The sequence below is a fragment of the Epinephelus fuscoguttatus genome, linkage group LG10 (genome assembly GCF_011397635.1).
Source record: "Epinephelus fuscoguttatus linkage group LG10, E.fuscoguttatus.final_Chr_v1".
NCBI classification, from domain to species: Eukaryota; Metazoa; Chordata; class Actinopteri; order Perciformes; family Serranidae; genus Epinephelus; species Epinephelus fuscoguttatus.
Window position 1 is genome coordinate 44551801 of NC_064761.1, and position 25669 is coordinate 44577469.

The following is a 25669-nucleotide window of genomic DNA, read 5'->3' on the forward strand; positions in this document are numbered from 1 at the left end:
AAATCAAAGTTATATTATTCAGATCAAACAACATCTCCAATCTTTTTGTCTTTTATCTTTTTAGCAGTTTTACAACTAGTACAACTAACACTACAAATACTAACACGTACACTAACACTGCTGCTGCTGCTGGTGGTGGTGCTGGTGCTGCTGCTGGTGCTGCTGGTGCTGCTGGTGGTGGTGCTGCTGGTGGTGCTGGTGCTGCTGGTGGTGGTGCTGCTGGTGGTGCTGGTGCTGGTGGTGCTGCTGGTGCTGGTGGTGCTGGTGCTGCTGGTGCTGCTGGTGCTGGTGGTGCTGGTGCTGCTGGTGCTGCTGGTGGTGCTGGTGCTGCTGGTGCTGCTGGTGCTGCTGGTGGTGGTGCTGCTGGTGGTGCTGGTGCTGCTGGTGGTGGTGCTGCTGGTGGTGCTGCTGCTGGTGGTGCTGCTGGTGCTGCTGGTGCTGCTGGTGGTGGTGCTGCTGGTGGTGCTGGTGCTGCTGGTGGTGGTGCTGCTGGTGGTGCTGCTGGTGGTGCTGCTGCTGGTGCTGGTGGTGGTGCTGCTGGTGGTGCTGGTGCTGCTGCTGGTGGTGGTGCTGGTGCTGCTGGTGGTGGTGCTGGTAGGTGAATGGAGCACAGTGTCAGAGCAGCATCTAGTGGACATGAGAGAGAATGTCAAGAAAAGATTTGTTGCAGAAAATGTTTTAAAAATGTGCACAAATTATACTTCGGGTACGTCATTAAAAATATTTTGATGCTTAATATTTTTGTACTTTAATGCAGGAACTTTTCACAAAGTATTAATGCACAGTGGTATCTTTGTTTATTTAAGTAAAAGATGTGAGTACTTCACATTCACTAACTTAATTTTCTGAGTTTGCTGAAGTGTTTTTTCTCCAAATGTTTACAAAAGATGACAAACAGCAGTCGGCTTTGAATTTAGTTCTGAAAATAATTTTAAATATTTAATATTATTAAATGAAAAAGTCGCACAGTATATAGCACTTTTCTTGACAACGTAACAAAGTGTGTCTCATAAACAAACAGCTAAAAACCCTAAAAACATTCAAATCTAGTTTCATATTATGTTGCATTATTTTATATTATGTTATTTTGTATCATATATATATTTTTTACCTTATGTATTTACATCTGTACAGTACACTGTATGAATATGAAAAAAAAAAGGACGCTACCACTGTCTACTAACATTAATAATTGACACTTTACTTTCTCCGACAATAAAAACACGATACAGACGTTAACATTGGTTGAATACACTGTGTTCTGTTGGGCAACAGCAACACGCAGTACTGCAGAATACTATAATACTGGAACAGAATAATAATGTTTATTTAGTTTTTGATTATTATTACATTTGTTGATTATTATTTTGGACACAGGAGTTTTGTTGTCTGTTGCAGAATCGCAAATTTTATGTCTCTGCGCCGGTGATAGCCCCAGCAGGAGGCATTGTGTTTTTGGGATGTCCGTCCCATTATTGTAACTGATAGCTCAAGAACACCTTGAGGAAATGTATTCAAATTTGGCACAAACATCCTCTTTGACTCCAGAATGAACTGACTAGAATTTGGTTGTCAAAGGTCAAATGTTAAGGGCACTTTGACCTCTGCGGTCTGATTCTTGTGATCACATTGTCTCAAGACCTTGTTGAGAGAATTTCTTTAAATTTTGCACAAACATCCACTTGGACTGAAAAATGAACTGAGTAGAATTTGGCGGTTGAAGGTCAAGGTTAGTGTGACCGAAAGTGCATCTCATATAGTGAACACTATAAGGCCTTGAGGGAAATTATTCAAATGTGGCACAAACATCCACTTTGAGTCAATGATGAACTGATTTGGTGGTCAATGATCAAGGTCGCTGTGACCTTGCGTGTGTTTAAGAACGCCTTGAGGGAATTTCTTCAAATTTGGCACAAACGTTCACTTGGGCACAACGATGAACTGATTAGATTTAAGAGGGCAAATGTCAAGTTGACTGTGACCTTGCATCTGTCCTGTTCTCATGAATGCAATATCTAAAAAGCAGCTTAAGGGGATTTCTTTAAATTTGACACAAACTTGGACTGAAGAATAAAGTCATTAGAATTTGGTGCTCAAAGGTCAGTGTGACCTCACAGAACATGTTTGTGTCCATAACTGAAGAATTCATGCACTAATTCTGACCAAACTTGACACAAATGTCTAACAGGATAAAATAATGAAGGTCAAAAGGTCAAAGGTCAGCTTGACTGTGACATCATCATGTTTTAACGTCATATCTCAGGAACAGAATTGGAGACATTTGGTCGGATACTGAATTGGTGACTCTAATCTTGAAACTGTGCTGATTGATTTGTGGCATATTTGAATATCATCTATTATAATTACTGCGGTGTGATATGGGCAGCCTGAGGGCTCTGACAGGAAAAAGCATCTTTGATCACAAAACCTGATAAAAATGGAAATCTGAAAGTCTCACTGACCCTAATCTGAGCTGACAGAGTGAAACTTCACTGAGTCCAACAGCTGCAGGATCCTCTGACCTCTCTGCTGACTTCTTGACCACGACAGTTGAGCCAAAACCTGAGGAACAACAACAGGACGGTGTCCAGCAGCAGCAGATGCCACAACAAAGGCGTGTGAGGTTGTTGCACCTCTTTAAGCCTCTTAGCGGCTGTAAGTCTGCAGCCGGCCTGCAGCGCTGCCGTTGGCTCTGATCATGATGATTTAATCCCTCAGTGGAAAAGGTTAGCTCGTCTTTGGCTCTCACAGGTCTGTCACCCTGCCAACCGCACACAGGCCAACAGAAAACTTGGACAGCATGGAGGAGCTTCTTTTACCGAGCGGAGAGGAGGAGGTGCGCTCCGACCACAGCTCGTACGCTCCGGGAGACGCAGGGAGGACGATGGGGGACCGGGTCAAGACTTTTGTCCAGGGGGACCTGAAGAAGAGCGCGAGGGCTTTCTTAAAGAGGAACGGGCTGCTGACGCTGTCCGTCATCGCCGTGCTCACTGGCTGCACGCTGGGCTTCATGCTGAGGGGAACCCAGCTGTCCACACAGGTACGACTCACCTGTTGTGTCTACCTTTCTGTCCAGACTCACCTGCTGGGAATCTAACTGTGGAAATGGCTTCCATGTTGATCTGATGTTCTTTTTAACTTTATGTTGATATTTTACTTAAAATGTTCCATGGATACTTTCCTGCAGGGACTGCTCAGCTCCCATGTTCATACTTCCCTTAAATTTCCCCTCAATATTTTCTTTTAAACTTTCCAACCTGTCTCTCCGGCCAGGCCTGTACATTTCAGTTGGTCTGAGGCTTTCTTTGAATTTTCCTCCCTCTCTGTCCGTTAAAGTTCCCGTCAGGACCTACACTGATGTTGATATATCTCCTTTAATAAATCTCATGTTCATAGTTTCCTTTAATCTTTTTGTCAGAACTCACTTGGACAAAATATTCCAGTTCCCATGTCCACGCCTTCTCTTAAGTTTCCCATCAGGCTCCTTTAAATTCAACTTTTTAGCTCTGTTAGTGATGTTTACCGTTTGTCCTCAACTGCTGCAACTTAAAATGTCAAAAATGTCCTCTGTGTGGACACTTGCTGCGTCTCAGGTCAGACACCTCTGGATTTATATATGCTAGCTTGAGTGTGGCAGACACTTCCCCTCAGTGGTCGCCATGTTGCCTGTGTAACAGAAGGGGCGGGGCCACAAACACATTTCAAGCTGAAGCATTGAACAAGTTACATTTTATGTTTATTTTCACTTCCACCATACTGCTAACATGTTTCGCTGGTGTTAGCATGAAGCTACATGTAGCAGTGTATGTAATGTAATGTTTCCCTGATGTTAGCATGTAGCTACATATAGCAGCATATGTTATATCATTTTACGCTGACATCAGCATCTAGCTACATGTAGCATCATATGTAATGTAATGTTTTCCTGATGTTAGCATGTAGCTACATGTAGATGACATGTTTCCCTGATGATAGCATGTAGCTACATGTAGATGACATGTTTCCCTGATGATAGCATGTAGCTACATGTAGATGACGTTTCCCTGATGTTAGCATGTAGCTACATGTAGATGACATGTTTCCCTGGCATTAGCATGTAGCTATATGTAGCAGTGTGTGTGGTGTAAACAGTTGCAGTAGTAGCCTTTAGCAGATGACCATATGTAGACGTCAGCTTGTTTTGTTGGAAACAAAGTATTCAGAATGGCCTGAAGCCTCCTGAGGTGTTCACTCACGGGGATTACTGTTACATACAATATTTGACATGAACACCCAACACAGGAACATTATAGAAAATAAGGAAAAACATCCCAGGTCCCCTCTTTCTTTATATTTTCCCAACAGGACTCACCTGGCGGGAGTTAGAATATCTGCTCCTGTGAGACGCTCTATAAATACCAGACTCCTGTGTGCTCACGTTATTTAGAGGTTTTTCTCTGACACTTTCACATGGTGCCTCGTAAACCCTTTGCCTCTGTGTGGATGCTTTTATTTAACTTTGCTGCTGATAATTAAATCTTTAGTCAGACAGTTTAGGTTCAGGTCAGCTGACAGTTTTTTCATGTCAAGTGTTGGATAAAAATAGTGCAGTTTGTCTGTGAACGGTTTTCCAGGAATCACTGATCCGTCCCAGGCAGACGGCCGAATATAGAGAAAGAAACATGCAGGTCACTGGACCACTTCGACACAGACTCTTATTTTAAATTTAAATCCATTTATGAGGAACTTACTGGAATTAAATCATCTTCAGTGTTCAAGGTTTCAGTCGACGACATGTTCCAATCAGACTGAGCTCTGAATCTGAGGTTTCTGTTTCTGAGATACCACAGAGGAGAAATATTCTGTTGCAGGAAAAAGTATTGCATCAAATAAAAATATAGAAGCATCAAAATATACTCAGAGTTCCCAAATTAAAAGTACTCATAATGCAAAATAATAAATATGATATTATATTACTGTATTATAATTATTGATGCATGAATGTGTTGATCAGTTGAATGTTGCAGCTGGTAAAGGTGGAGTGTACTTTAATGACTTTACAAACTGCTGGGTGGTTTCTATTTATTTATTTATTATTGATTATATTTTGATTATATTTTGTATCAATAATCTGAATAATATAGTGCAGTATAAAGATCAATATTTACCTCTGAGAGAGAAGTTGAAGTTTAAAGTAGCAGTGTAGACGCACAGCAGGCGCGCTCAAACACCAGAGCAACGCCAGAGCGCCACACGTGTTCCCGAGCGCCCATTTTTCAGGGTGTGACGGCTGAGATAAACAGAGTTCAACTTTTGGAAGGCAGCAGCGTGCACCACATGTCATGTGACGAGGACCAACCAATCACAGCTGACAGATATCTTTCCTTCTTCAGTAACTATCAGTCTGTGATAAATATGGAGGAGAAGCTGATCATGTTAGTGCAGAGCTGTCAGAGCGTCACATCTGTCCCACAGACGATAGGCCGACACACTTATAAACAGCTCCTGGAAGAAGATCAGCTCTGCACTCAACAACAACCTGTAACTTCAGTTACGCCACGAAGCTTTTAGATAATAACTCATGACTGAAAACTCTGCTCTTATTTTGAAACGCTGATGTGAGATGTGTTTTGTCTCCACAGGCAAAAATCTACTTCTCTTTTCCTGGAGAGCTGCTGATGAGGATGCTGAAGATGCTCATCCTTCCTCTCATCACGTCCAGGTGTGTCCATGTTTTACGTCCGTCACACATTAAAATATTTAAATAGCTACGAAACATCAGGAAGAGAAATGATATGAGCAAAAACAGAAATTTACTTTGGACAGTTTCTGAGACTTAAAGTTTCACCACAGAATCACAATCAAGAATCAGGTCACGTTGCACTTCTCTGACGCACACAGAGACGACCGACAAGAAAACAGGAAAAAAAACAAAACATAAAAATATGTGCATCGTGCTACGATATATAACACAGTGTGTAGATTCTTTTTATGATTGTAAACAGTGATGACGTGTTTTGTGGGCGGAGCTGAACTGGTGGCAGAAAGTGACAGTAGTGGTGTCGGTGTGACGCCAAATAAAACATAAAAAGCATTTATATTATTGAACCTAGCGCAATGACTCGTTTTTATATCCATGCGTTTATGATCTATGTGTAGTAGAATTTTTTTTTTTTGTCTCCAGTCAGTTATAATCTGGATGTTCACTGCTGTTCAACGCTCTGTGTGTGTGACTGACAGGATCTGAATTATTTAGATGGTAAAACATAAATCATCATGAGAACTGTAAAAACTCATATTTGTCAAACATGGATTTGTCTTATTGTCCAAAGTGCTGTCTTCCTGCAGCGGGTGGTGTTAATGCTCCGTATCTGAGGTGATGGAGAGCCTGTGATTTTTGACGCTATTGTCACCACCCTCATCAGCTGTTATGATCCTCTGCTGTGATGCTGCCAAACTCTACCAGTAAAGATGCTCCGTTGTGTGTTTTTGCCGTGTTTATTCGGACGCCTCAGGAAGTAAAGTCTCTGTCGTGCCTTTGTGACAACACGACTGGTGTTCAGAGACCAGCAGAGAGAGAGTCTGTGATCAGGATGCCTCAGACCGTGAAGCCTACCGTATCTGCAGCGCACTTAAACGCAGGGTTTCCCCCAGACAAGCTGCCAGGCTAGGTGGAAAGTATCTTTGGGCGGAGCCAGCAGACAAATGTCTCTTTTATGGAAACCAGTGACACTTTGTTTTGATTTTAATTTAGGCCTGTCAAATAACACGTCAAAAGAATGGACGCTGATTAATGGCGTTCTGTGGTGCCCTTTGACCCGGTGCGTCACTGAAGGCCACAGTGTCTTTGTCACATGATGGAGGCAGACGAGATGACGCTGCTCGGCCCCGTGAACGGAACAGTTACATTTAAAAAACGCCCAGATGGAGCTGTTGATAGGAGCAGCGTTCTCTGCAGGTTCTGCTCCAACCATCAGAGAACGTCAGTCTGAAATATCACCTCAACACAAACCTGGAGGTCTGAGCTAGCATAGCCTCTGATGCTAACGCTAGCAGCCAGCCTCGTCACGCCACACTGGACCAGGTGTTCAGACTGAGTCAGTCTACCTGTGGCCGACTCACTGACTCCCTTCAGACCAGTTTGGGTGGTCGAGGACAGGAGGACACCTGTGTCCAACATCCTGGAGGACAGGGGGACACCTGTGTCCAACATCCTGGAGGACAGGAGGACACCTGTGTCCAACATCTTGGAGGACACCTGTGTCCAACATCCTGGAGGACAGGAGGACACCTGTGTCCAACATCTTGGAGGACACCTGTGTCCAACATCTTGGAGGACACCTGTGTCCAACATCCTGGAGGACACCTGTGTCCAACATCCTGGAGGACAGGAGGACACCTGTGTCCAACATCTTGGAGGACACCTGTGTCCAACATCCTGGAGGACACCTGTGTCCAACATCCTGGAGGACAGGAGGACACCAGTGTCCAACATCCTGGAGGACAGGGGGACACCTGTGTCCAACATCCTGGAGGACAGGAGGACACCTGTGTCCAACATCCTGGAGGACAGGAGGACACCTGTGTCCAACATCCTGGAGGACACCTGTGTCCAACATCCTGGAGGACAGGGGGACACCTGTGTCCAACATCCTGGAGGACAGGAGGACACCTGTGTCCAACATCTTGGAGGACACCTGTGTCCAACATCCTGGAGGACAGGAGGACACCTGTGTCCAACATCTTGGAGGACACCTGTGTCCAACATCCTGGAGGACACCTGTGTCCAACATCCTGGAGGACAGGAGGACACCTGTGTCCAACATCCTGGAGGACACCTGTGTCCAACATCCTGGAGGACAGGAGGACACCAGTGTCCAACATCCTGGAGGACAGGGGGACACCTGTGTCCAACATCCTGGAGGACAGGAGGACACCTGTGTCCAACATCCTGGAGGACACCTGTGTCCAACATCCTGGAGGACAGGAGGACACCTGTGTCCAACATCTTGGAGGACACCTGTGTCCAACATCCTGGAGGACAGGAGGACACCATCAAACACTGAAATCCTGGAGGACAGGGGGACACCTGTGTCCAACATCCTGGAGGACAGGAAGACACCTGTGTCCAACATCCTGGAGGACACCTGTGTCCAACATCCTGGAGGACAGGAAGACACCTGTGTCCAACATCCTGGAGGACACCTGTGTCCAACATCCTGGAGGACAGGAAGACACCTGTGTCCAACGTCCTGGAGCTTCACTTCAACACATCTGACAACATTCATTTGAACTGAAAATAAAATAAAATAAAATAAAACAGGCTAACAGTTTCCTACTGCTTCCAGTCTTTGTGCTAAGCTAGGCTAAAGGACGTCTCTCTGTAAAGGACACTTGGAGATGAAACTGATTCAGGAGACAACAGAATAAATTTCACTAAATGCCCCTTTAAACCAACATCTGTCTGTCTGTGTGTCTGTGCAGTTTAATGTCGGGTCTGTCGTCGATGGAGTCGAAGGCCTGCTGTCGGATGGGTGTCCTCACCGTCACCTACTATCTGTGGACCACTTTCATCGCCGTGGTGGTCGGCATCGTGCTCGTCGTCATCATCAAACCCGGCGTGGGGACGGAGATGGAGAGTAACCGTCTGGGAGGGGGGCCCGTCATGACCTCGGCCGACGCCCTGCTAGACCTCATCAGGTGAGTTGGAGGGGCACAGGTGAAGGGTCAGACCGGGACCCTCTGTCTGTCTGTGTGTTAGTCTGTCTGCCCGTCCGTCCGTCTGAGAGACAGACAAAATAAACTAAAACCATCAAACACTGAAAATATGTCTGATGAAAGACACAGTCAGCCGACTTTTATCTTTTGTCCGTTAAACAAAGAGAAACGGTGAAATATGAGGAGCAGCAGCTTTAAACAGATGAAATCAAAGATTTATAAAACAGGACTGAAACCTGCACGACGAGTAGAAACTAACACCTCTGACAGACTGAGAGATTTTATCAGTCCTGTAAGTTTAGTGCAGCTACACTATGCCACATGGATCTAATAAACTTAGGTACGACATCATGTGTGACGTCTGCAGACTGTACGATGACAGAGGTGGATGCCGCATGGGTTATTACGTCTCTACTCACATTGATAAAATCATTTTTATCATGATAAAATTTATGAAATGTCAAAAAATATTAAGATATCAGAAATATATTATTAAGTTGTCTGATTTTTTTTAAATATCCTAAAAAAGGTTGATAAAAAGTAAAAAAAATGTTGATAAAATGTCAAAAATAGTTATTAGAATGTCCAAAAATACATCATTTAAATGTCTGAAAAATATTATAGAATGTCCTAAAAAAATGTAAAAACAAACAAAAAAATGTCAGAAAAAATGTTGATTAAAATGTCTGAAAAGCTTTTTAAAATGTCCTAAAAAATGTTGATTAAATTTATGAAAACTATTATTAAAATGTCAAAAACATATTAATAAAATGTCAGAATTATTATTAAATTGTCCGAAAAAATGTGGCTGCTGTTGCTAATCTTTTTGAAATTGGACTGTTTTTGCAAAGAAAGGGTCAATTTTTGTGCCAGATGTTTGCGTATGACCTCATTTAAATACATGCAAATAGCACAGGAGCGCTGGGACGCTGTTTGCTGAGCAGCACAGTTTGGGTACAGTTCACTGTCTGTGGGTGCACCAGAGAATTACACACTTTGTTTTTGTCTGATCTTTTGTGAATTCACCCCTCAGTGTCCAACAGGCCGCTGCCACTCAGCTGAACAACGCTTAGATCAACAAATCGTAGAAAACACACACACACACACACACACACACACACACACACACACACACACACACACACATCAATCCAATTACAGACGGGGCTGATCAGTATATTTTTAGTAATCCTGCGGGGATGAGTGACAGATTAGCCGAGTCAGCGGCAGTGCGATGACATGATCTCTGCTGCAGCACGTTGGCACACCGCGCTCTTCATCATCCTGTTGACCTCTGACCTCCTGGTGAAGGTCAGGTGATCTTAATAAACCCTATTCCCTCTGATTCATCCGTGTTTACCTTCCTGCCGTCCGGCATCACATCAGAGTCTCACACCTGTCGCTGCTCCACTAAAAAATACTTTATTATTGATCCTGTGTGGTGGAGGTGTGACAGTCTGCTGCTCTCTAACCTGTCATATATTCCTCGTACGTGTCTGTAAATACGTGCAGGGCAATACCAACTGCTTCATGTTTAAATTAATCACTTCTTTTATTCCACCACAGAAACATGGTTCCCTCGAATCTGATCGAGGCCACGTTCCAGCAGGTGAGAAAACCTCCAGGACTCGTTCAGGTGACGCAAAGTTTATCACGTCTTTAACTCCTGTAACTAACTCGACTGTGTTCCTTCAGTACAAAACGGACCTGATTCCCATCCTCAAAGTCCCGACCAGAACCATCCAGCCCAACTTCGTCTATGTCTTCCCTGACGACAGTCACCCTAAGGGGCGGACGGTGTACCTGGAGCTGACCCCGCCTCCGGAGATCACCTACAAGACCAGTCCCGGCAGCAGCCAGCAGATGAACGTCCTGGGCATCGTCATCTTCTCCGCCACCATGGGTGAGCAGGACGCAATCAACAAGTCACTGATACAGAAAACTCTGTCATTAAGAAGTTTAGGGACCGTGTTCACCAAAGTGTTTTGGGGTCAAAACTGGGGTCAGCATATCTTTTTTTAATTACACTGGGTGCCTCCTGCTGGAGGTGTTCTGGGCACGTCCCACTGGTAGGAGGCCCCGGGGCAGACCCAGAACACACTGGAGGGATTACATATCTCATCTGGCCTGGGAACACCTCAGGGTCCTCCAGGAGGAGCTGGAAATTGTTGCTGGGGAGAGGGACGTCTGGGGTGCTTTGCTCTGCCTGCTGCCCCCGAGACCTGGCTATGGATAAGCAGATGAAGATGGATGGATGGATGGATGGATGGATGGATGGACTATGCATGAGTTTTGTTTCTGTGACAGCAACATCTTGACATTAATGTTAGCCAGGTAGCTAACGTAACACTACGCTAACAGAGGGTTGACTGCACAGTGAACAACAAGCGTGTCCGGACGATCTGCTCGCATAAATGTGTTTTTCTTTTCTGTCTTTGTTGTGACAGTCAGAAGGTAGCATGGCTAAAGGAGCGGCAGTGATGTCACCAGCTCCTTTTTGAAAAGAGACTTTCAACAGGAAGTGCTCGGAGCAGCTGCACAAAAAAACACATGCGCTCTGAATGAAGACACTGCGCTTTTTCACCAGGTGGCTGCATGCGGCTGCGTACGCTCCCTCCTTATCAGCGACAATTGAAAAAAAAAAAAAAAAAACACCTGCCGGTCCCAGGTGTGTCGGTCAGCTCCAGCAGCACCACAGAGAGAGTTATGTTTAAGAACAGGACTGTGTGTCGGCGTCGCTCTGCAGCTGTAGGAGATGTGAGTGGAAACACTTCCAACATATACTGACATCACCCAGATGTGCCGATCACCAGGACGAGGAAAAAACAAACCGGAGGTCAGCTCCTGATCCCCACTGCTTTCAGGAAGCCTCAGGACGCAGAGGCAGGACGGGATAGGGTGTAGACGTTATATTAATGGAAACACACTGAACATGATAAAGCACACGATCACTGGCACCCTCTTATAACGTAGAGTGTAATGACACGACAACACACAACGACCTTCGGGGCATGGAGCGGTGTGCGTCAGTGTGGATGAATGAAACATGAAAACAAACAGTTTATTTCAGGTGGTAACGCGTTATGTGACACTAAATGTGATAACACCCGAAATCCTGTTGGTAACATGTGATATTACGTAGTTACTGCTAAGATGTAATATATTAGTGTAACACATTACCCCCAGCACTGATCATTATTGACCCACAGTGGAGCAGCTGGGCTCTGAATATTGAGTCAGTCCAGGTTCAAACTGTGATTTAAGTTCATTTGATATTCCAGCCGGTCCAACCCGAAACACTGACCCTCTGTTTCTGTTGTGAAGTTTGAAGAAGAGCTTTGCTAAAGTTACCTCCAGCTTGTTAGACACATCTTTGGAACCTGTTCTCGTTTAAATCTGCACAGTTTGATGCAAAGCTTCTGCTGATTTCTTCTCAGCTGTTGCTCAGAGGGATCTTTGTCTCTCAGTTGTCGCTCTGGTTGAACTGTCGCACAGCGTTTTGTTCTCCACGTACAAAACAAACTCTTCACTCCAAATAACATCTGTTTGTAGAGAAGCCTTTGTGCAGCCTGAAAGCATCAAAGATCGCTCAGACAAACAGAGGAGTCCTCTCACACATCAAACTTTGTAACAGTCAGAACTGAATATGCACATCAGACAGATTCTCATTCGTCTACCCATAATCCCTTGCCTCTCTGGTTTACACTCCTCACCCTGAACCTATAATGAAAACGTCTACACTGTGTTGTTGTTGCAGGTCTGTTGCTGGGCAGGATGGGAGAACGAGGAGCTCCACTCATCAACGTCTGTCAGTGTATCAACGAGTGCGTCATGAAGATCATCAACGCTGCTGTCTGGTGAGAAGAATACTCTGAAAGTACACACAGTACACACTCCTGAGGAAACACACGTCCTCTTAGAGTATTTCACTGCTCTGCAGCAGAGGAACACAAATACTTTTAAAATCTGTGCTACAGAATCAGAGAAAACAAAGAAAGAGCTGCGGCATTTTCATTTGCTCAAGACGCAGAAACCCTACAGCTACCAGAATGCATTGCATCGGAACGAAAAGGCTACCTCTGGTGGGTAACGTAGTGCTAGTTGCACATCCAAAAACAATATGGCAGCCAGCTGGTGACAAACAATCTCATATTACAGTTGAACAGTGAGTTAAAATCTGAAACGGGTCAGTCAGAGGATTTTCTTTTTGATGAATCAGGAGATCTGGGTGCTGATGGAGGGAAGTTTACCACGGTTCATTAACACATACGACCCACACTGTTACGATACAGAGCTGGTTGAAAATCGGCGAAATATCCCTTGAACAGCTGATATTCTGACATAGGGCTGGGTTATATAACGACTGTACCATATATCAATATATTTTCAAGTAAGACATAAATTTAGACTCCGTTTATATCAATATTGGGTCAAGTTGTGTTACAGCACGTGTTCATCTCTCCTCCGTCACACTCTCCGCACAGCTCCGCCCCCTCACTCACTCACAAGTTCTCCAGCAACATTTAAACACAACACGTCACAGTGACGCAGACCTTCTGTCTGTCTCTGTGAGCTGAAACCATTTCTCTCAGTGGAAACAAAGCTGTGTGTGATTTATCCTGGCTGAAATATGAGCAGAGGAAATCTCTGCTAGCTGCTAGGCTAATTTATACAATGTAAAATGCCATAGGCTTGTGCTAATAACGTTAGCATGTTGTATTTGTGGGGAAAATGTGTCCAGATAAAGACAAGTGTTTGTCTGTGAATGCTGCGAGTTATAGTGAAGCTGATTTGTGTTTGAAACTGTCTCCATTAAGCCATGTTTAATGTGTGTTTAATGTGTGTTTAATATGTGTTTTGAATCAAGTAAACTTTACAGCACTTCACAGATCCCTGCAGCCGACTAGTGTTTTGGAGGTGTAACTGTTGTGCAGCAGCATTTTTTCAAAGAGGGGGATAACATCTCTGTCTTTGCGTTTTATTTTAATCACTGCTTGTGACATCTCAAATGTGGCTTTGACTTCCAGCTGAAAACTTGTAGCCTGTTTTGTAGAAAATACCGAAATATATATTGTGTATGGCCAGTTGGCCTGTAAACACAGAGATATGATTTTTTTGTCCATATCGCCCAGCCCTATTCTGACATATGACAGCAGGAAAATCACACGTGTAAATATTAAAAGTTTCAGTTCTCAACTCAGTGGCAGTTTCACAGTTTGGGTGCAGGCACAGCAAAGGCACGATCCCCCCTGAGCTTGAATCTGCAGCGTGGGACAGCCAGGAGCCCCAGGTCAGCTGACCTGAGGGACCTGGGGGGAGACTAGGGGGTCATGAGGTCTGCGATGTAGGACGGGGTCAGAACATTAAACAGAACCTTCAGATCTATTCTGAACTTCACAGGCAGCCAGAGGAGAGACGCTAACACAGGTGTGACATGGTCTCTCCTCTGGTTACCTGTGAGGAGCCTGGCAGCAGCAGCGTCCTGAACCAGCTGGAGGGACTGAGAGGACTGACTGATAAACGAGAGGAGATGAGGGTGTGGGTGACTGTCTGCAGGTCTCTGAGGGAGAGAAATGGCTTGATTTTGTAAATGGTGTGGAGTTGGAAAAAGCTTGGTTTTACTACTGCATTTATTTGTTTGTCAAACGTAAAGGCGGAGTCAAATATCGCGCCAAGAGTTTTGATATCTTTAACAGAGCTGGAAAGGTCACCGAGCTGGTTGGAAATCCCTCTGACATCCGTCCGTCCGTCCGTCCGTCCATCTGGAGTCATAAGAAGCCAGTCAGTGTTTTCAAACCTGCGTTATTTAATTATTTACTTGATTACAAGTTTGAGCTCAACATGCTCCTGTAGCCAGGTTGCATGCTGGGATCAAGGAGGTTATAAAGAGGAGTTGGGGTGTTGGGGTACAACACGTGCAGTGAACTCTTGGGATCTTAGTGTGTGTTAGTGGATTATTTATTTCATGGACTTCTGTGACTCACACTATCTCCTGAACACAGCTTGTATCTCGTGTTTGTGTCGGTAGTATTAAACTGCAGCGTGGTGTTTTTGGTTTGTTAGTCAGTTTCGGTGGTGTAACGGTCTCACAGCCCCTCTGACAGCGAGGAGGATCTGACCTGATGACCTGTCAGGTGGTGAAAACGTGCCGGCTGTGACGTCATCCTGCTGCAGCACCTGAGCAGATTAAAAACAGCACAACACAAAGCCTGATGACCAGAACACTCAACACGTACACTTCTTCCATCTCTTGTTACAGCAGCGAAGACGAGTGCAGGACAGTCCTCTTTCCTCAGGACTTTATGCTTTCTGCTCCAAACTGTGTTTATAAAAAGGGATTTAGTGTAATCTGCACCCTCGGCTGTGCATATGATCCAAAATGAGTTGAAACTCAACAAGTTAGTCTCGCTAATAATTACTTTTGAAGCCAAACTGAAAGAAGTGGAGGTCAGATACCTGCTAACTGTTTTTTTCTTCATGAACTGTGGTCTGTGTTTTGTGTTGTTTACATGGCTGACAGGTAAAGATGGGTCACCTTGGTTCCTCTTGTGTTGGGAGACCTACTCTGACACAGGAGCTTAAAGAGTTCCTCAAAACGGCGTTCTAAGAACTGCCACAGTTATTCGTCCTTACGGCGCGGACACAACAAAAAGGAAAAATGTCCCGTGGTCTGAAAACACATGTTATCTGCTCACATACTGACCCGATTTCTGTTTAAGCTGCTGTACGTGTTCATGATCCCCAGAGGACGATGACTGACAGACTGCACCATCACCACAAAACAGTTTTGTGAAATTTACACAATGTATTCCAGCTCCCGAGAGGACGAACTCTTTAGATCCTAGTGACTCAAACTTTATGGTTGACTGTGCCTCAGTGGTGGCACAGTGGTGCAGTGGTTAGCACTGTCGCCTCACAGCAAAAGTTCCTGGTTTAAACCCAGGGTGGGGGAACCCCTCTGTGCAGAGTTTGCATGTTCTCCCCGTGTCAGCGTGGGTTTCCTCCAGGTGCTCCAGCTTCCTCCCACAGTCCAAAGACATGCAGGTTAATTGGTGACTCTAAATTGTCCGTAGGTGTGAATGTGAGTGTGAATGGTTGTCTGTCTCTATGTGTCAGCCCTGTGATAGTCTGGTGACCTGTCCAGGGTGAACCCTGCCTCTCACCCAGTGTCCAACTCAGCCCGATTTACAGATGCACCACCCGTCCATGCTGACTAGAACTTGCGTACATGAGCTGAGACCTGATGTGAGATTTAACTGTCACCTCCGCCACATGGACAAATGCTGAGCTCTGATTTCTTCATATTTGGCACAAACGTTCACTAGGACTGAAGAATAAACTGCTTGGAATTTTAGTGGTTGAAGGTCAATATGTTTTTGGCCATAACTCAAGAATTCTGACAAAACTTGACACAAATGTCTAACAGGATAAAATAATGAAGGTCAAAAGGTCAAAGGTCAGCTTGACTGTGACATCATCATGTTTTAACGTCATATCTCAGGAACAGAAGGGGAGACATTTGGTCAGATACTGAATTGGTGACTCTAATCTTGAAACTGTGCTGATTGTATAGATCTTCTGTGTGTGAAGCATCCATGTTTTCACTGACATGGATGGAGACTGTCAGAGACACTGGACTGGTGGGCGGAGTCATACAACCACAGGGTGGACTGGTGGGCGGAGTCATACAACCACAGGGTGGACTGGTGGGCGGAGTCATACAGCCACAGGGTGGACTGGTGGGCGGAGTCATACAACCACAGGGTGGTGATTCAATTTGTAAAATAATCATCAGGATGTTGTTTGTGGTGTCGTCTCAGGTACTTTCCGTTCGGCATCATCTTCCTGGTGGCGGGGAAGATCCTGGACATGCAGGACCCGAGCACGCTGGGGAAGAAGCTGGGCTGGTACGGCATCACTGTGCTGTCCGGCCTCTTCGTCCACGGACTCATCCTCCTCCCTCTCTTCTTCTTCCTGCTCACCAGGAAGAACCCTTTCTCCTTCATCCGTGGGCTGCTGCAGGCCATGGTGATCGCCCTGGCCACCTCCTCCAGGTCAGAGTCCAGGACGGTCCTACTTTAACCTGTGGATGTGTTCAGGTTTTTGTTCAAGTTTTATTTGTCCTTTCTCAGCTCTGCCACGCTGCCCATCACCATGAAGTGTTTGTTGGAAAACTGCAATGTTGACCGACAGATCGCCCGCTTCGTCCTCCCCGTGGGCGCCACCATCAACATGGACGGCACGGCGCTGTACGAGGCCGTGGCGGCCATCTTCATCGCTCAGGTTAATGACTATGAGCTGGACTTCGGCCAGTTGGTCACCATCAGGTAAACCAGCACAGAATTAAGAAACTGTCTAAAATGTATTGTTTCAGATGGAGAAAGACTTTTCCAAAAGGCAGGACACAACATGTCAATGTATATAATCAGTTATCTGCTGTTTAAACTCTCAGTTAGTCTGCAGCAATCTGAAAGTCCTGCCTCACTCACCACTTCAACAACAACTACAACACTAAGGTGACAACTTAGGCCCCGATCACACAGAAAGTGTTTTAGCAGCTCTCACCCTCAACCAGAGCTACAGACAGCACCCTCTGCCTCAACATGTCAGCAACTACACACTGATTACTGCAGGAAGGGTTAGAATGAAGAGGTGAGTCTGTGGTTGCCTGGCAACAATAAAAATGCACAGCAAGTGTTTTTTTCACTAGTAGCATTCAATTAAAAAAAAAAAAAAAAGCAGTGCAGCGTGCCTCGTGTTTTACAACCTGGAAAACACACTCTGAGTGACCAGGGCCTTACACGGTGAAAACAACAAGTTTTGCCAAAGATTTGGACCGTCCAGTACGTCATGTCTGCTTTGTTGTTTCAGTGAATTGTTGTAAAGATCTACAACTTGTGAATGCAGCTCAGAGAAGCCCAGACTGCGTCTCTCAGGACTCTCCTGATGTTAATCAGTTTTCTGACAGTGGGAGTTGATCTGTCACATCTTTAAACTCTGACAGCAGCAGCTCCAGTGACTCTGATTTCACTAACTGTTCCCCTTCACACCAGCTTCTGTCATATCATCCTAGTAATGTTCTGATAGAGTCACATACAGCCAGCAGATCATCTGTGGTTTTAACTGAGCTCCTCCAGAGCTAAAGTGAAGTCAGGCTCCGCCTCCAGAGCTCTGATTATCACATGATGTGTGTGTGTGTGTTTCATCATCACACAGTGACAGACCACTGTTTAATGACAGCGCTCGCCTCCATATGTGCAAATGTTTCACCAAGACAAGTTCACCCCCGACACCGTTTAACAAGACACCATCACTGCATCCTGAGCTTAGCTCCGCCCAGGATGACTGTGATTGGTTAAAAGAAATACAAACAAGCATTTTCCCCTGTAGTAGAAAGATAATCAGTGACTCCAGACCTGTCTGTAGTGCTGACACAGAGCTGTGGTCTGACACATTGTCTGGTTCCCATTCAAAGATGTGCTCTTGTTTAGACAGTGTTTCCTACGACAGTGTTAAAAGGGTGAATTTACTAAAAATGCACATTAAAGAATTCAATAATTCTTGTTTGTACTGTTGATTCTAAACCTTCAGGATCAGACTTGTCTTTTCAGACTGGTTTCAGGGTCGTGTCAGGTTTATTTTACCTGAGTCAGCAGTCAGACATCAGACCTGCCTTTAGCTCCAGACGCTCCGTCTACGTTTTGATTAAATGAATCTTCGACGGATAAACTTTACTTTTTCTTCTTGCAGCATCACAGCTACAGCTGCCAGCATCGGTGCAGCGGGGATCCCTCAGGCCGGTCTGGTTACCATGGTGATCGTACTGACATCAGTGGGCCTGCCGCCAGATGACATCACACTCATTGTGGCCATCGACTGGATCCTGTAAGTTTACAGTGCTCGTTAATCTTTCTGAATGTTACAGTATTATAGGATCACAGATCTTTACACTGCTGTGGTCCAACTGAAAACAGTGGGTCACATTTATTTGGCAGTTTTGTATTTTCAGTCTGAATCTGTAAAGTATGTACATCTGTACAGTGGCATAAAACTCATATATATAAAAGTACAAGTACCTTAAAATGTTAGTTCAGTATGATACTTGACTGCAGCCACAACACGATGTGAACAGAGTGTAAGGTACTTCAGAGTAGTTTTGGTGTCATGATGTCTCCTCGTCCCGTCTGTCTGTGCAGCGACCGGTTTCGGACCATGATCAACGTCCTGGGCGACGCTCTGGCGGCAGGAATCATCGCCCACCTTTGTCGGAAAGATTTCCCTCTCAGTGAAACAGGAAAGGTAAAAAACATTGTCTGTAATTAAACATTGTCTGTAATAGTAAAATGCCACATTGAGCTAGTAAATCTAGCAACTCACTTGCATCGGGCAAGTGATAAAAAAAGAATTCACACACTGGGTCTCAGTAATGAGGTGTCAGTAAATGTGTGCGTAGATCTGCACATAAAATCTTGGTTTCATGGATTTATGAACGCTGCAGGAAACTCGTAGTCACGTGTGTTTGTTCATGATTGTCAATCAATCATAAACTGACAGCGCTCCCACTGGTCAGTATTTATCATACAGCCCCGCCCATAACTATCCAGTGACCACCATATATGGAGGTGATCATTACTGTGGACAGGTGCATCCTGTCGACCTGCGAACACATGGAGCGCTGTGACTATTTGTTTTTAATAATTTAATATTTCAGTTCTTATATTTGGCCCATGGCATCGTTTCTCAGTTTAAAGTGTGTTGTTTGCCCGACAGCTGCGTCTGAGTCGAGCTCTGCCCCTCCCTCTTCAGCTTCCCTTATGGCAGCCACATGTACATCAAGCGCCCTGCAGAGCAGCATCACGTCTCCCACATCTGCCGCCATGAACAGACATGTAACCCTGGTGTTTGTCCTGAGCCTCAGTTCTCTTTGTCTCTGCTGTGAAATGAAACCACTGTTAAGACATCTTAACACAGGCAGTCTGATGTCAGCAGTGACCCAGCGTTAAGTTTAGCAACATGTGACATAATCACACGTCTCCCTCCGACTCTCTGACAGGTTCAGGTTCACCAGCTGCCCGCTGTGAGCCGAGACAGACACAGAATTGTTCTCCCACGTCCACGGGTCTTATTAAACCAAAACTTAATTTGAAATAATGTTTACGTCTCCCACGTCGCAACTCTCATAATTAGATTAAACATAAATGACGTGCAGTTTGGGGCTGTGATGTGTACAGAGCGCAGAGGAGGAGAGTGTTGGTTTATTTTATTCATTCAGAGAACAGCGTTTTCCAGTTTTGTATTAAGAAATCTAATCTGAAGCTTAAATCTGCTAATTGCCAAGTAATTTATCTAAACGTGTTTATTTCTAATGTTTTGTCATGTTTAACTGACGTGTTTCAAAGCTGTCAGCGTATTGTGAACATAACAAAGCACAATACATACTAACATTGTGATTTCTAATAATGTCAACCAATATGTATGTGCAGTATAATATTTACACAGGCACAGTGAGCAGTCAGAAGCAGGTGTAGATCGGAGCTACTAACATATTGATGAATGCCGAAATACATGTGAATTTTGTGCTGTGAACAGTTTACACAAATTCGTTCTGCTCCTGTCACGAATGAGACCCAGTGTTTTCTCTGGAGCTGATGATGGAGGCAGATAAGGTGTGAGGTAGTGGCGGTAGTGATGTGTGGATCAGGGTTCTCTAAAAGAACGTACAAAACCAACCCGTTATGCGAACCAAGCCGCCCAACCTGTAAACATATGTGTTAATCAGTGACCTGAATCCAAATCGCAAACCTGCAAACCGGAGCTTAAAGTTCTGGTAAATAGCAACCTACTTGCTGTTGGCTGTGTTGTTTGTCATTTCTAGTTGCCCAAATATCACAATAAAAAATGTGTGTTTGCTGCTTACAAATTACAAATGTAGGAAGACCGCAAGTACTCACCCGTCTTTTAAGTGGTTATGTATGATCTGAGCACAGTGGTTGTTTATATGAGAGCACAGCTAAAAGGTAAAATGGTTTGTTTACATGATGTCACAAAAGTACATGTTTAACAGATTGAGTGTGGACGAACTGGTGCGTGCAGTTAGGACACAGTTTAAGGACTCCATATCTGCAGAGAGAAATATTTATAGCAGACATCATGACGGGAGAGATTTAAATCTGACTTTAACAGTTTGCTGGTCAATAGTAAAACATATGCCTTTTAAGCATGTCTGTGGGTGCAATATGTACATCGCTGTAAGATGTGCAAGATAGATGTAATAATAAATTGTAAGTTTAAAATGTTCTCGTCAGAAACTGAACTCTATAGAGGAAAGTTACATCGACTATAAAAAATGGATTAAAAATGAGGAAACATTTTGTTTTGTTCTTCCTGTTTTGGCACAAAAGTGGAGATCTTAAACCAAATCTTACTCTGCTGTATGTTTCTCCATCACACCTGTGAGCTGTTACTTCATTCACGTCTGTTGTGTTGGATTAGATTACAGGAGAGTTTACTCCGTTTGGAACGACAACCACAACAGATTAAAGCTCTGAATCCTTTTGAGTCTTTGTCAAGCTCCGCCTCCTCTGCTGTTCTCTGTTGCTGGGCAGAGAAGTCCGTTAATAACCAGCTGAGAATTAACTAAATCACTTGTTATACTGTTGTGCACTAACAGCCCAGTCACCAGAGGGAAATGTTGGCACCGTACATTCCTGCAAACCTCAGATATCTTACACGTGTGTTTCAAACATGTCATATCAATGTTTCTGATGTGATGTAGTATGTGAGCTGACTTTGTCATTATCAGGTTTTTAACAGGTCATCGCTGTGTTTCCAGCAGCTTTTTAGTCAGCGTTTCTTAGCATCCCGTCACTGTTTTTCCAGCCGGAAAACTTGACAAGTTTGTGACCCACTTTTGGACCGTGACCCACCAGTTGGGAACCACTGTACTGCTGCTGCAGGTTGTTCTCATAAACTGTTTGTACATTTTCCTATGAAAGGTAACGCACCCAAATAAGTGCACATCCCCCGTTTTTTTGAAAGGCTGCGGTCACGTGACCCATGCACTGACGTGACTAAACAAGGAAGCAGTGCGAGTGGTCTTGTAAGGAGGCACGTTGGGGCGGTGGACGGGTACACACAAACCAGAGTTTTCAAAAATCCCAGTTTTAGTGATGTAAAACAGACGAGAGGCCGAAAGGTAGAGGAAATTATTCACTCAAAATGATCTCTGTACAGGACGACCTTCAGCTCACTGGTAGAGTGTGCCCTGTATATGCTGTGCCTTTGCAGCGGTCGGAGTTTGAGGCAAAAACACACAAAAAAGAAAAACAAACTTTCCATAAAGAAAGAAAATCGTACAGGTGCAGCCAACACACAGTCATCACCCTGTACCTGGATCATTTCACTGTGGGAATCTAACGTGTGTTTTTGTGTGTTTCCTCTGCAGACTGTTCCGTCCTATGGGACGCAGACTCCTCACGCTCACAACAACTCCCACAGCGTAGACGTGCCAATGACAGAGATCCACACGCACAAAGACTGCATGTTCGACGCCATGGGCAACTCAGCAGGCGAGAGGCACGCACACACCGTCTACTACAACATCTGCCAGGTGTGATTGGACTGCACGGAGCAGCTCACCACGAAACACCACCGAGTGCGGTAGAGTCCCCACGGTGCCATCTGAAGAGGAAGAGGCGGACTTTGTGGTACAGAGCGTGAATCTTCTTCTGAGCAGCAGCTGCTTTGACTCTAACTCAAGAACTGTGGTTTATTTGGCCAAAAGTGGATTTAGGCTTCATTTGGAGGTTTGTTGTCCTGCTCGCTGATGACAGAGACATTTACAGCTCCAGGGACAAACGAACCATGACGCCATTTTAATGGAAACATGCTTCGCCATCAGCGCTAACTTGCAAGCTCGCCTGACTTCAGAAAGTGGGAAGGTAGCTAAATATCAGGCAGAGAAATCCGGCAGCATCTCTGGTTACTGTTGAGGAAGAAGATGAACATGGAGCCTGATCTGCACCAGAGGATTATGGGTACATCATGCCCCTCCTGGGAGCAGCTGCAGGTTCATCATCTGGTCTGACAGTGCCACCACAAAGCTGTACACTTCCCATTTACCATGGCGGTTCCTATGGCTGGATACCAAACCTTAATACTTACTGACTTAAACGTGTCACAAACCGTCAGGTACCGGAAGTTGGTATCAAATGACGGGGCAGAGTCTCGACTCCTTTTTTGTTCAATGAAAAAAACCTTTTTCTTTTCATTGAACAAAGAGTGGAAGATGGAACGCTACGTTTGACCTCCGGTCATGAGCTTTGGGGAGTGACCAACAGAATGACATCACAGATACAAGCAGCTAAAAACCTCCACAGGCTCGGATCATCTTACACGTGTTTCACACCAACTGCTCAAATTCTCAAAAGCACATCATTTACAAAATCATCCTCAGAATGAAGCGGAGAACAGAGCTGTAAAAAGCAGCTCACTGTGGTGCTACAGGCCACAGGAAGTTACGTCTTTGGGATCAGAGTTTGATTTGGTTCAACTGTGGCTGAAACCCCTGCTGGAAAAAGTTGCACTGCTGCTGTCACAGGGAGCACAGCCGCTCTCTGTGTAACACTCAAACTGCTGTTTGGTGTGAAAGCCCTGTGAAGGATGTGGAGCAGGTTTCACCAGCTGGTTTTTACTAAGCCCAGTCGTAACTGCTGAGTGTTTGTTAAGACAAGTTTTTAGACTTCACGTTGACTGCATCAACTAAACTGAAGCCTGGTCTCAACCTACACACGCTCTCAGCGATTTGCGTTCATGTGAGTGTCCACGCCTTTATGGCTAGTGGTTAGCCAAGCCCAACTCAGAGGAGACTCCAGGGACACACAGGCTTGTATATCTCATGAGACCTGGGCACGTCTTGGGATCTTTCAGGGGGAACTGTGAGACATCTGCACCACTGCGACCAAGACCAGTGTAAGCTGAGGAAAGAGGTTCGATTGATGGTTCTGGAGAAAAACTTTTCCTTTTACATTTACATTTCTCAAAGTGATTGAAAAAATGTAATGGTTTGATATCAGGATAGAAACTCCAATATCGGTGCTTGTACCAAAACTCTTGAGGTGATACGGAGCTCCAGCAGTGGGCTGTACTTCTGTACAAACCCTGAACAAAAGGTCCTGATGCTGTGTTATCAGCCCAGTTCACAACAAAGATTCATGACGAGACGAGTTGAAAATACTTGCGTTGCGCTGTTCTGCATCATTGTAAAAACCTGCCGGTTCACACCAAGTCACCAGATGAGATGGCGTATCATCTCTATGCAACACACAGCGAGCAGCAGCAGAGACCCACCATCCAGCACTGGCACATCATGAGGACAGTAACAGAGGGCTCCACTGGGGTGACTGGCTGTTGAAACAGGTGACGTGCTTTAAAACCAGCTGAGTGTCAGGTGACACCATCAGTCGAGCTACGACCGGCCAGTTCACACCGCTGACACTTTTCTCTGCAACGATAGAAAATGTTTTCTTCTCATCGCCGATCTTTGATCTGAACTGGACTTCAGGTGTAGAGGTGATCAGTTCCTGGATAATCTAACAGAGCTTTTTACCTCCTGCTCACCATCTTTACTTTATTATAAAGCCAGGAAGAATCCACCTCTGTGTTGGGACAGAGACCAGTGAAACCACACTGGATCACAGTGGGTGACAGTTAACGTGGCGGAGCTAAAAACAAAGCTCGGTTCTTTACAGAACGTTTTTTGTTTTTTGTTCTTATTTTGGATCTTCGAAAGGGACAAACTTCTTCATGCTGCTGTTTGTTCTAAACCTCGTCTCTGTCTTATGTTCACAACAGTTTTCACCACCTCAACAAACCTCTGACTGAACTAGGTCTCTGATTGGCCGGTGCTCAGACTAGTGAAAGGGTCAGAGGGTAATCCGTCCAATCAGATGGCTGAATGAATCCAAGTGCTCTTCATCTTGCAGACTCTTCTTCTTCTGTGTGTTTATATTTGACAGCATGCTGGCATGCGTTCCGACTGGCTTCGTTTGAAGTCGACGTGCATTATTTTCTTCTCTCGTTGTTGTTTTGACTTGAACGTTTCAAAGTAAACAAAGTGCTGTAGGGATTATGGGAATCTTACCAAAGTCAGTTGCAGCTAACAGATGCTAGTTTGGGTTCAGTTAACTACTTAATTGTGTTTATTACCTCAAGTTGTTTACAAATTGTTTACTGACAGATCAGGAGTCATAACTGATGATGTGACAGAACGTTCAAGGTAACAAAGTGTTGACGGATTATTTATCTGCAGCAGATTACAGTTGATTTTTCTTAAAAAGGTAAGAAATAAAACCTGATGGTTCAGAAGATGGTCGGGATAAATTGAAGTATAATGTTAACAGGATTTGTAGTTATGTGGCTAAAACGTGGAAGATTCAGTCCTTTAAGATCTCTTATGAAATATGTTAAAATTTTCGGTGAAGTGCTCCTTGAACTTCTCTCTGTGGTGAAGTAGTGGTGTTGTTCGCTAGTTAGTTCAGAGCTGAACATGAAAACGTAGACCTGCCTTAACTTGACTGTTTTAATCCACAAACCTCAGTGTTCATCTGCCAACGCACACCGACAACCTGCAGCGTTTTTTATATTCATGTGTTTTTGGACTTTGTGTAATTTATGTTTGTTTGCATTTCAAAATAAACACACTGATGTTCTTCTCTCTTTCATACCGTCTTACTGACACGTTACTGTACATGTGGCGACTTTTAGGACTCATTTATTCTCCCTGTATGCACGAAGAGACGCGTCCATTTCAAACGCAAGGTCTTAATATTGTACGTTTTATTAACAGAGGCAGCGTTGTAGACGGCATATTTACAAATATGTGACACTCCTGCAAACCCTCCCATACACACACATTCAGAGGGGCTTCCCGTCACTTAAGCTGCTTCTTCCTGTTGTTTAGATAATCAGTCCT

General features: G+C 44.6%; 1 protein-coding gene across 1 annotated transcript; it reads left to right on the forward strand.

Moving 5' to 3' along the window:
- Positions 1-2162: 2162 nt before the first annotated feature.
- slc1a8a (solute carrier family 1 member 8a) lies at positions 2163-25322 on the forward strand. Its single transcript, XM_049588254.1, has 11 exons — positions 2163-3040; positions 5622-5701; positions 8464-8679; positions 10264-10306; positions 10393-10600; positions 12455-12554; positions 16518-16751; positions 16830-17024; positions 18448-18582; positions 18894-18996; positions 22142-25322. The coding sequence occupies exons 1-11, from the start codon at positions 2801-2803 to the stop codon at positions 22310-22312; spliced, it is 1725 nt and encodes a 574-aa protein (XP_049444211.1). The 5' UTR covers positions 2163-2800; the 3' UTR covers positions 22313-25322.
- The last annotated feature ends 347 nt before the right edge of the window (positions 25323-25669 follow it).